The sequence below is a fragment of the Mastacembelus armatus genome, chromosome 10, assembly GCF_900324485.2.
Source record: "Mastacembelus armatus chromosome 10, fMasArm1.2, whole genome shotgun sequence".
In the NCBI taxonomy this organism is placed as follows: Eukaryota; Metazoa; Chordata; class Actinopteri; order Synbranchiformes; family Mastacembelidae; genus Mastacembelus; species Mastacembelus armatus.
In genome coordinates, this window is record NC_046642.1 from 21,167,486 (window position 1) to 21,180,606 (window position 13,121).

The window sequence follows — 13,121 nt, forward strand, 5'->3', positions numbered from 1 at the left end:
CAATGCTTTTCTTTTACAAGTAGACATGGACCCTGTGCTTTCATTTATTATTAGTCAGTCTTGGAAATAATAAGAGTCACCATCTTTATTACCATGAAAGGCCTGTTATGTATCCTTTGGAATGTCTTTTATCTCTAAATGCATATACAATAGTAAAGTGAAGTCATTACAAACAGAATTAATGAAACATATGTCTTTTTTTTAATCTGAAGGGTTTAAAACAAGTAATCCTCCTGCAGTCCAGGTGCACCACTTGATAGATACACACTGCTGAGTTCTTAGCTCAACACTGCCCCTTGTGGCCAAAGACATACTTAAAGCATGCTACCTTCATTTACAACAGAACTTTCCAAAATGTTGCCACTCAAAAATAAAAAAAAGCAACTCAACCAGATGAGAATATACACTGAGCACAGCAGAGATGATTTTTACAGTTACGATTCAGCGCACTGAATTGCATAACTGTCTACAGTGGGTGATGATAACAGCACAGAGCACAGAGAGAAAGAGAGAGCGAGAACTCCATCAAGGTCTTTGTGCATTTTTTACTAATTGTATTGATATCTGGTGGGTTAAACTACAATGAAAATGAACTATTTCTGAGTTTTCAAGGGAGGCTGTGGTAACCCCTCAAGAACCCCTGGAAGCTCCATGAACAAAACCTCTCACAGGAGCTAAGTCATTGCAGTAAACTGTTGGACTGAAAAGATATTTTTCCAGCCAATTTTGAGTCTTTTTTAACTATCTAAATTATATTTCTGCTCTATTACAGTGTGTTATGATTGAAAATATGACAGTATGACAGGGGATGGGGGAGAGTTGGAGACAAGAAAGGGGGAGTTTGGAGGGGGTGGACATATCAGATTCATGCCCCCCCCACATCCCTTTTTAGTTCAAAATTGCCAAGGGTATTAATAATTAATGAGGACAATTCTCTGGCGTCTGGATGAGTCATACTTTCTGCTACTTGGTTTCCCAAAAGCCCCATAGGTTGGATTAACACAGAAACAGGAATTCTGAATCTTTAACCCTAAAATGGAAATGGTATACATGTTTGATGAGGCTAAAAACAGATGAATAAGGCCACTGCCAAAAATACTTGAGGTTTAAAGAAAAGGACAATGAACAGAATGAGACAAAAAAGAACTACATTAACATAGACTGAATGCAATGACATCATAGTTTTGACCCACAACACAACACAACACAACACATACCTCTGTGTAAATCATATTTTCAAGCTTTAAATGTTTAGTTGGGCATTAAAAATCCCTTCATGTGTCACTTAAACCCAAAAGGAAAACAAATAGTGTCTGTATTTTAAACTTTTAATGGTTTTACCACCTTAAGTGTAACAAGCAGCTGTTTCCCAGCTTTCACAGCCAGTTTCCTCGAAACTAAACAGACTAAGCACACATATATTATGCTTGAAGGGCAGCCAGTGTTTGTACATGAACAAAACAAGTACAAAATTCTGTCAGTCTATCCAACACTGAACTGTCAGGCAGTCCAACTTGTTCTGTGAAAAACTTAGGGCAGAGAATAAAGGACCTGGCTGTGTTAGTGCAAGAATCTGTTTAGTGAAGTCACCAAGGAAAGCTAAGAGTACCACATGAATAGAAAAATAAAAGAAATAGGGGGACACAGTGCAAATAGGCGCTGATTTTAATACCTTAATTTCAACATGATTATACAAGAGAAAATTAACCAATATACAGGAGATTTATGACTGATAAAAAATTGTATTTATTATATTTTCCAAGATACATTCTAATCATTTGTAATGTCAATAAACACTCATAATTTTAACTTAAGAATACTTTTTAAATAAGGACCAGATAGTTAAGTTTATAAAATAATTTTGAAATAGAACCTGTCTTGACAATATAACCTTGAACTAAATAAATTAAACAAAATAATTTTGAAGCCATCATGACTGAGCATTTTTACTAATATTGCACATGGTGATTTTTTTGATATGATTCTGTCAAAATCTTAACAATTTAGAACCTCAATTTGTACCTTGTCTCACCCCATGGCTGTCTCCATTCGCATTTCAGCAATTCCAGAACCATATCAACTTTAATGCACATTTATTTTGGTTGCATAATGTTAATCATAAACCTTTTACAAGATACTGTGGGAGATAGAAGAATAAAGAAACTGCTTGAAACATCACAGACTCTATCAGGCCTCATCTTGCTGTGTGACACAATAAAAATGAAACATCACACCTCACGTTTCATAACCCTCCTGCAGAAGATCAATTTCTTCAGTAAACTGAGAGAAACACAAACCTTTACATCGACTCAGCAATCACTGATAGCTCTGATGCATTGTTCTATCAAGTCCTTTCCACTCTGTGTATTATTCTTTTTAAATACCTCTCTATAATAACTCTTTAAATAACCCTGCATAGAAAAATAAATTAACTATTTTGTTATTTTTTTTTACTACGAATTGAGAGCTGATAAGGGCAGGTGGGTCACCGATTGAACTGAATTAGAAGTTTGTGTGACAATTCTGGCTTGTAGTCTCTTGATGATGATGCTCTGTCATACAGCATGTGTGTGTTTGCATGTGTGTACATTTGTCTTTCCTTGTGATTTACAAACCAGTCCCACAGATACAAATAATGTAAGACTTACAAAATAAATTCCAGGTTACGCTTACATGGCAAGCAGCTTTGTATTTTTTTTTTTTATCCTTGGGTTTTTCATTTTCAGAAACGATGTCCTCTGACAGTGTATGTGCCATTAGATCTCACCCAAAACAAATAGTTACTGTAATTAGCAATTTTGAAGAGAAACACAACTCCATTCAGAAGACACTATATTTAACATGGCTCTTTACACAAAGAAAACAAGTCATCAAATCATTCCCCAAAAGAGTTTTGCAGTGCAATTCCTCCAATTCCCAAGACTGAAAAACAGGAGCCGTTTAACCTCTCAGCAAAGAGCAGGTGTACTGCTACGATTGTGTAATCCACACAAGATGGCAGAGAGTCTGCAGATGACTCCAGAGAGCTTCCCCAAGATCAAACTGATATTCCCGCAAATTAAAATTAAAAAGAAGTAGCATCCAGTGAGTCACAGATTATGTTAATCTTATCCCAGAAGTTGTAAATTTGGATACTTTCCAGAGCAAAAGAACAACAACCAACACTCCCTCCTTTCTTTTTTCTCATTTTTTTAAATGAGGGTTGAAGACGGCGAGGTATATTCTCAAGCACTGTTTTCATGACCCTTTGATTTGGTTGGAAAAACAAAAGGAGGAGAAAAAAAAACAACAAGAACAACAAAAACGAAGCTAAGTACCCCTTTCAATAGCAGCAAAAATACTATGACTGTCTGGTTGCGTTTAGGGTGTCCTGTGGTACAGTATGTATGTGGGTTTCATACATATAGTGGCATGGACAATCCAAAAAGGTCTTTTACTGTGAAATATATCCATGCTGATTCTAGTAATAGCTTTGTAGTGTGGAGCCATTTTGTCCAACTCTGCATTGGTCATTAAGGATTTCCAGAAGGCACTTCTTTGCTGTATGCATGTGGGTGTGTGCAGAGAGAGAGAACGACAGGAACGAAAGAAAGTGAGAGATTTGGGGGTTTGAATGATATGTGTGTGTGTGTGTGTGTGTGTGTGGGTGAGTGTGTGTGGCTAGAGGGAAAAAAAGAACCAGAGAAAGGCAGATGTGTTTGGTATGTGTGTCGGACTTTCTTATGTATGTGTGTGTAATCAATACACTAAATCAAACACAACAATCCCTACATTTTGCTCAGTGCAGTCTGCTCCTCGAGCACCTGCAGGTAATCAGGCGTTCCTTGGAGCTTGGCTTTCAACTCATAATACTCACTTTTTCTCTGCTCCACCACGATCTTACTGTGGTTCCCTCCTATCAGCGATGACTTCTTCATCTTTTTATCCAGCGTTTTCTCTGGGTAACGTATTTCATACCCGCCCATTCCTATACTGTTGAAATCTCTTTTGCTGTCCAGGAAGTTCTGGATGAACATGCTGGGCTCTCGGTTGGGGAGGAATTCCTCAAGTTCGTCAATGGTGCTGAGCCGTTTGTTGCGTTCCAAGGTGGAAAGCGAGTCTTTATCCTTGTCTGCACTGTTCCGGAGGATGATCTTCTGCCTCTGTGAGTCTGCAAACTTGAAGCCAGCGTCGATGTCTGAGGAGCGTCCAATCCCGCAGGTGTGGCTCTTACCAATGTGCTCAATGGTCTGGGGAATGAAGGTCTCGCCTCCCAGGTCATCTCCAGGGATGGAACCTTTTTTGCCTGATTTGTGGCTGTGTCGTCGGAGCTGCAATGACATGGAGCCACATTCCTGATTCCCAAGACCCTCTTGCCTGCCCACAGGTTTTTTATTCCGCCTTAGGACAAAGACTAAAAGGCAGAAGGCCACAAACACAGTAAGGATAAGCACTACAAGTATACTGAGGATCATAATTGAGAGAGGCACAGGCCCACCCGGTGGGGCTTTGCCAACTCCAGCAGGCGACACTGAGGTCAAAACAGGGGTGGCACTAGTGAGAATAAATGGCGGCCTCACAATAAGCTTAGGACACAGGATCTCATTTTTCAATAGCCGCAGCTCAATGTTGGAGAACTGTGCTGGGGAGGCACATTTCACCTCTTTGGCAGCCACACCATCACTTAGTTTCTCCAGCCAGAGTTTGAGGGCAACCAGATCGCAGGAACACTCCCACGGGTTCCCTTCCAGGTCTATCTGGGTCAATGACCGCAACTGGTCCAAGACACCACTCACTGGCAGGGTCATGAAGTGATTGTTTTTCAGATTCAATCTGGCTAAAGAGACACCCGCAAATACATAAGCAGGAAGACTCCGCAGAACATTATTGTTGAGATACAGGAGTTGTAGATTCGGCATGGAGTCAAATGTGCCTGCTAAGATTTCTTTTATGGCATTGTATTCCAAATATAGATACTGGAGGTTTGTGAGGCCTAAAAACATCTCCGGGTGCAACTGTTCGAGCTGGTTTCCATTCAAATACAGTCTCCTCAGGTTAGTAATGTTTGCAAATACACCTTTCTGGATTGTGACAATTTGATTGCTGCCAAGATGTAGCAAATCTAAACCCTCAAACCCCTGGAAGTCAGTTGGGTTTATGTCACGGATGTAATTCCCACTCAGGTGCAGTTTCTTGGCATTTGGGGGTTTAGGAATGAGATCAGCCAGATTTTTAATATTCCTTTCCTGGCAACTGACACTAATGCCAAAGTCAGAGGGGTGGGCTTTACAACTGCAGGGCTGTGGGCACAACAGTGGAGGGGTCCGTGTCTGAAAGGAAACAATCTGGCTGTTTCTTCCAAAAGGTGGCAAACCAGCCACAATGCCGTTGCCATAAATCTTAGATGAGTCAGTGGTTTTTGGTACTTTTGTGGCCATGGGAGCCACAGTGGTTGGGGACATTTTGGAGGGCAACTGTCCATTATCAGGCAGTGCAGTTCCTGTTCCCATGGGGCATAGCTCCTGTTTGTTGGTGTCTTTCAAGAGTCTCCCATACAAGTCACTTGGTGTTTCACATATTGCCTCACCGATAAAAATACTATAGGGCATGTTTTCAAGCCATGCCTTAAGAGGTGCTAAATCACAGGTGCAATTCCAGGGGTTGTCATCCAGCTGCAGCTCTACAATGCGCCCTATATGCTCCAGAACCCCCAAATAAGGAAGCTTCTGAATCCTATTACCTCTTATATCCAAGTGTGTGAGTGAGGCAAAGCGAAATATGTTGTCAGGCAGTGCCTGTATAAGATTATCATTCAGGATCAGCACTTTTAGCTTGTGCAGTTTGTTAAATGCTCCCTTTTCAATGTACTTTATCAAATTGTAGTCAGCCTGAAGGTATTCCAAGTTTTCTATTCCTTGGAAAGTGTCTGCTCGGAGCACCTTTAACTCATTATTGTTCAGGTGCAGCTGTTTCAATGCACTCATCCCCATGAATGCTCCACCTTCTATGTTCTGCAGTTTATTGTTCCCCAGCTGCAGTGATACAGCGTGGGTGAAGTTGAGGAATGAGTTCGGGTAAAGTATGATTAAAAAGTTGTTTTGGAAGTTTAGGTGGTACAGGGAAGAGGTTGGTGGGATGAGCTGTGTGGGTCTGTAGACAGTGATCTTCTCACAGTTGACGTACAGCACGTTTTCCACTGACATGCAGGAGCATGCGCTGCAGGTCTCTGCCATCAAGTCTGAGGTGGATGGGTCTGCCATCGGGGGTCCGTCCGACATGGATGGAGAGGAGAGGGAGGAGGAGAGGGAGCCAGAGATGGAGGAAGAAAAGACTGCCAGCAGGAGTACGAGCAGCATCTTGCCGGTTAGAAATCCTCCCCCAGAAAATCATTTAGTAACCTTTGGAGAAAAAAGACAGGTGTATGCAAAAGCATTCACACACACACAGGCATACATTTGTGCAAACATGCCCAGAGATGCATGTGTTCACACACACACACACGCACACACACACACACACACACACACACACACACACACACACACACACACAGAGAGATAGAGAGAGAAAGCAAACAATCAATCAAAATTTTTGCTGTATAAAATATTGTATAGAAATGCTAAATATACATTTCTAATTGTTGCACATTTTAATTGAATGTTTGGAGTGAATGACATTGTCCTAATTTGCCTACTGGACAAGACAAACGTTTGATGTAAATTATTCAGTACTTTAGGAAAAGTACCAGATACTTCAGAAACGAACTGCTGCATAACTCTGCATCTTATTGTAATATACAGGCATGAGGCATCTTCATGCAATTGTCTAAAGCACTATATCCTTCTCTTCTCAGCATATTCAACATAATCTAAGTCAAGCGACTGCAGTTCTTTCTTTCTTTCCCATTTGAAGCCAGCAGCAACAGCACCTCTAAGCACTAAATTCAGGTTATTTGGGAAAGCAACTGTGTGAGCAAAGGAGAGGATGAATTGGGACTGTGCCCATTACTGTCATATTGAGAGGGTTTTAGCGGCACACATTTATCGCAAACATTTTAACATATTTGACTCCTAATAGACCAAGAAAGAAAAAATGTTCTTCAAATATTAAATTAAAAATATAAATGTATGCTGCTGAAATCTAAATAAATTAGACTTACCCAAAGCTAAGGTGATAATGAATGCGGCTCCTTCAGGAGATATGGGGTAGCTTTGGTGAGACATGGATGAAGGCGTGCGCAAAGAGTCCTCCCAACTAAAGTACAAAGCAGGGCGCAACAAGGTTTCACCAGCCCCTATATCCCCATGTAGGGTACTGTATATCAAACCTTGCCAAGCGAACGAGAGGAGGGGATGTGGGGTGCGGTGGAAATGGGGGAGAGAAAGAAGGTGGGAGGGTGAGACTCCGATTTCACCCGATGCGTCTCTTGCTGACGGGCTCCTCTTGCTTGGAAAAATCACCCCTCTGGTCGTTCGGTCCCCAAGGTGATTGTACTAACTCCATGAGAAAACATTCATTTGGTTGCAAGAGAGATAAGGACTGGGAGAAATAGAGAGGGGAGAGACTGGTAAAACCGGCAGAGGGAGAGAGAAAGGGAGAGGCAGACAGCTTTTAGGGATCTTGACGGCGCGTCCGGCGACTCCACGACGAGAAAAAAGGCGCAAGACGATCGGTGATGCGGTGTGATAAGTCCGTCATTCTTGGAGTTCTTTACAGAAAACTGGAGGAAAAGGAACAGAGGAGAAAAGGGGGGATGCGAACGGCCCACACTGCGCGGTTTTGCTCGGCAAACCCCAGACGATCCAGTAAATAGGTACTGGTTTGTTTCGAGCGAAGTTACACACCGGGATGATGCTTTTAAGAGCAAACCAGCTAAAACGCTCCCATCAGTTTATCAGTTTATTTCTTTTTTTCCCATCCGGGCAAAATAAATCCAGTCTTTTGCACAGACGCCTTGCAAAACAGTTATTTTCTCTTTACAGATCTGTGTATTTGCAGGCAGCGAAGCTCGAGCAAGAAAAGCGGAAAAGCACAAAGGCGAAAACAAGAGTATGGACAACAGAAGCCGGTGCGTAAAAATGAATAATGCAGTTATTCAGCCTTTTAGACGGCTGCGGTGCAAGTGAGGAGCTGAAAAGTCCGCGCTTTCTCTCCTTCCCATTGGTCTAGAAAAAATTTTAAAACCAAAAGATAATAAATTTAGATAAGAGTGCAAAGAATTTAAAGCCAAAAAAATCCAATCCGAGCAAACGCTGGTGGGTCAAAAGATAGGGAAGCAAGCTTGTGTTGTCTCCTCCTGTAAGACAGAACAGTATCCGCGCATAAGTATGCTGGCTCCTTCTGCAGCCGCATTCACTGAGCTTCCCACACGACTAAAAGAGGAGAATGCAGAGATGTAGAGGCAGGAGGAGGGAGGGAAGTGGGAGAGAGAAAGAGAGAGAGGGAAATGTGTGGGGGGGGGGGGGGGGTTCTCACAGACCGAAAAAGAAAAAAAAAGCTTTAGACCTTGAAACAGATACAGATTCTTGTTTTCAGCACACCCTGTATTTCTGACAGTTATCCTCTATTTTTTCAGAAATATTATTACACAGAGCCTCTCACCTGTTTTATTATTTTTCTCTGTCGTGTAACCTCCAAGGGGATGAAGATCAAAGCTGATGAAAAGCGTGTAGGAGCGTGTGTGTGTTTGAGTGTGGATAAAAAAACGCGTTACCTGCCAAATCGACGCATTGGGCCTGACTTGCGGGACAGGGCTCGAGCGCGTCCCCGAAGTCGATTTGAAAGACTGTGCGCGCGCTGTGTGTCCGTGCGTGCACTTTAAACTGGGCACAGTAGCGCGAGCAGCATTTTAAACAGAAGGGAGAGAGAGCGAGAGAAAGGAGAGAGGAGAGGGACGGACGAAGAGAGGGGGTTATTTTTCAAGAGTGCTGCAGTCAGACGGACTGCAAGAGGGGACAGGGAGAAGGAGGTGGGAAATCAGTCCATCAGAGGCTTATGCGGCTCACATTATTTCTCCATTTTTGTGTTTTCGCAGGAGCGAACGAAGCAGAGGAGAGAGGAGATACACGGAGCGGAGAAGTTGCGTCTTAAGCTACATATCGTCTTCTAATTTCATTCACCTAAAAAGTAAGACCCCTCCTTAAGACTGTATGCAGCCTATACAGCTTCCATTGAAATGTATAATTAATCTATCTATGTATGTATTCATTTATTCATGTGGGATGAGTCCAAGGGCGAGTGTAGTGCCAGCGTGGTGCAGCGCCTGCTTTCTGGTCCATACAGCTGACATCCATGGGAGGAAAGGGAGCCGCACCTGAAACCTGACAGTGCTCTGCCTCGCGGGAAGCCTCACCTCTGGTTTCCTCTTGCAACAAGTGGCAGAGCCATGTGACGCAGGGATGAAAGCAGGCTGGGGAAAGGGAAGTATGGAATTTCACCAGGCCTGCGTGACTGTATTTGTTTAATGTTAGTGGTTATGGTGATGCAGAGGTGGGGTGTGGGGTATCAGGCTATCTGTGGAGTAGGTGAGACTATCCTCCACATAAAAAGGTTAAGTGAAATCTGTTGCATAATAATATAATCGAATAATTATTTCTAAACTGCTTTACACAGAATATTGCACTTTGATCCCACATGACATGATTTGCATTTCTTTATTCCGCAGAGCTATGTACAAATGCCCAATACTGAAGTAAACATGGAGGATATTTAACTTCACTACTCAAAAGCATGGAGTCTGTTATTTTACCTAACATTCGTCTTCTCATGTTGCTTCCAAATGACATGACACATGAGTCAACAGCAAAACAGAAAGATAAGGTTTGAGCATTAACATTTGAATGTTCTTGTGATTCATCCAGCATAGAGCAACATTTTTAATACTGGCACATGGAGAGTTTTTTTTTCTGCAAATTGTTCCTGTACCATTCCCTACAAAGGCACCCGTTAATGAATGTATGCTGTGCCTAATGACCACAAGAATAATTAATACGTTTCACTAATGTTTTAAAGATAATGCATGAGGCTTTGATAGGAATATCATTTTTTGTTGCCAGATTGTGGAAATTCCTTCCTGAGTGCTGCTTGTTTACTTAGACCAAAATTAATTTAACTTTACATCTACTTCACTTGATTACTTAAGAAACAATGACAAACATTTTTCTAATGTGTTGCCAATATTATTTACTTATTTAATTATTAGAAAGGGGAAAAGAAACCCTGGCAACACAAAACCTGTTCATATTAATCACTACAAAACAGTCTATAAATGTCATCCTAGAAAATGTTTGTTTGTTCTATTTGTCAATGAGGTTGGTACATTGTGTCACATGCATGTGTGTTAAAAGGCATTATTCTGTGGTCTTGACAAATATGGGCCTTCTTAATGAGTCAAAGTTCAGCTTAGTCCTATAGACCCTTAAATGTATTTCATGCATTTTCATCTCACTGTCATGTCATTTTTATTAGTGTTCATCACGTGAAAGAAACGGGAACTTGTGTTGCTATAAATATCTTATTTCCAAATAAGGCAAATGTCATAGCCTTTAAACAAATGACAGAAAAAAAGAAATGCATGATATAACACAGCATTACACTTTGAGTGATTGTATAATGTTTTCTGTTGTGATTTATTAACAGGTGAAATTTCTCATTCTGTAAAGACCATAACTGGTTTAATGTATCATCATTTATTAAAATTATTCATTTCATGTTTGACAGACATATTATTACAGACAATACTCCATTGTAGGAAAGAATACTGACATTGAATGAATGGTGACAGTATTTTGATGCTTTTTCAGTCATCTCCTTAATGTCACAAAGCCAGTTGCTAATTAAGGCCCCTTTACACTGTAAGTTATCATGTCTTGAAAAACCATTCAGTCTAAATTACTTCTCATTCAGACAAATCCAGCAGCTTTTTAATGCAGTTTATTCTTGAGTACTAGAAAAGCCCACTCACTTCATTGATTGATTAGTAGTAATACATGCAAACGGGTGTGGCTGAGTTCTTATAAGCAGTCTTAAAAGTAGCCATCTGTATAAAAAGAGCAAATCAAGCATTTGTCCTCAAGTCTCCTCAGCGTGTGTAGATTAAAACATGATGCTGCAAGTGTGTGTGTATGAGTGTGCTGATATTTGACAGTCTTGGACATGTTCCTACACTGGCTGTGAGTGGCCTGAGGGAAGCAGGCCTACTAGAGAATGAGCCAGACAGTTGGCAAAGCCTCTGCTTCCGTCTCAGCTGTTGTTGGTAGTCTAGCCATGTGGCTGAGACACTGCATCCTGTGTCCAAACACTGGAAAAAACCTTGAATCTCATTTGCTCTAATCTCATTTGTTGGATTAAAATATGCATTTTAATGTGTTTAAAAGCGTTCATGTATTATACCCCTTATATGCTCTTGTTTTGTCCCTCAGCCACTGTTTGGAAAGTTTCCTTTGCTGAGAATTCAGTGTTTGATGTGTCACCCTCATCTGGACAAAAAAGTAACTGCACTCCATTTAAGAGCCAGGTGAGTAATGCGGTCCAGGTGAGGATTGTTCACTCTGTTTGCTCATTTTATTTTTGTTGCTGTGTGGCACATTGCCATGCTCACTGATCAGTGGCTTTGGCTATTTTCACATTTGTTGTCATGCAAACCTGATATGAACAAAAATCCAATAAATTTTTCTTTTCCAGAAAAAAGGGAAAACCAATTTATGTCATGATATGAAAGCACCATTTCTTTTTCTTTTTAAATTTGTTATATTTCTGAAGCACAATGTAGATTTTACAGTATTAAAAGGTTTCTTTTCCTGCTGTCAGTGCTTTTTGAATGTGTCTAACCCTCTAACCTAAGAGGGTTAAAGGGAAAATCATAAATAGCAAAATAAAGTATAATACCATTAAACCATAATGGAATAATGAGGGACACACTGGGTGTAAGGCATCCTCGACAGTCCATTATTCTGCTATAAATTTAGCCTCAAGACAAGGCACACACTACAAAAGCACCCTGTGAAAACAGGCCCGGAAAGTGCCATTCTCAGACCTATAGTTTATGAAGGTCTAATGTAAGCAGTAAAAATGGGCGACTGATATGTGATATTAAGATCACCAGGGGTTCATTGCTTGAAGCTGTAAATTTAAATGTCAGCTGTGTATAGCAAGTGAAGTGTAGACAGGTGAAAATATGACTAAAACACTTATTTTGTCTTAATATGTTATACAGTCATTTATTTGAGGAATATATTTTGTATTATTAACCTGAATGTGCAAAGTAATAAGTTACTAATCAAAAGTAGTGGATTAATATATATAGAGTGTTTGTACAGTACAACACCTCAAAGCATTGTAATAAATAGTATTTTAATGATATTACTATAAATAATTAATCAGTTCAAAAGAAGGGCATAACTATTTCCTGCAGCAGGGTGGTGGGAATTGAGTAGAAGTAAAGGTGTCACCCACTTATCTTACTGATTTCAATAGTTTTTGGGCAACAGTGGAGCACTATAGCTCAGATGAATAGTGGCATATTTATTTATTTATTTATTTATTTGGATCCCCATTAGCCATTAACCAAGGTAGTGGCTACTCTTCCTTAGGTCCCTACAAGCAAATATTACATTACCATACAAAACTACAAAATTCTACAACAATAAAAGTAATCAGTAATAAAATTCATCATATCTTAGTGCATAATATAATAATAAAACATAATTTACAACAAAATAATGATAATTATAATCATAATAAAAATTAAAAACATACAATGCAGCTCAAAAAATTACACAACCAAAACGGTACATAATATAAAAGTATCCAAATCCCAATCAAAGACTACACCAGATCCTAAAATTCATTCAAGTAATAAGAATCAACTGTTTTCTGTATATTGTGCCATTAAATATTTCTTTAAGGACTTTTTAAAACAAATTTTACCAATTGAAAGATATATAATATCCGAAGGCAGATCATTCCATATTTTCATTCCTCTATACAGAACAGTTCGTTTCTTTGCATTGGTTTTTAGAACAGGAAGTAAAAAACATCCTTTTGATGCATGCCTGGTGTTAAAATTGTGACTATTGCTATATTCATATAAAAGTTGACTGTACAGAACATTAGGGACTCTAGACACAGAAATATTTCTTATG

The 13,121-nt window shown here is 40.0% G+C and overlaps 1 protein-coding gene across 1 annotated transcript; it reads right to left on the reverse strand.

Annotated features, from left to right (window-relative positions):
• Positions 1-1,745: 1,745 nt before the first annotated feature.
• slitrk4 (SLIT and NTRK-like family, member 4) lies at positions 1,746-8,333 on the reverse strand. The gene is made up of 2 exons (XM_026331281.1): positions 7,139-8,333; positions 1,746-6,377 (listed from the first exon to the last, which is right to left on the reverse strand). The coding sequence occupies exon 2, from the start codon at positions 6,333-6,335 to the stop codon at positions 3,768-3,770; it is 2,568 nt and encodes an 855-aa protein (XP_026187066.1). The 5' UTR covers positions 6,336-6,377; positions 7,139-8,333; the 3' UTR covers positions 1,746-3,767.
• Positions 8,334-13,121: the final 4,788 nt, after the last annotated feature.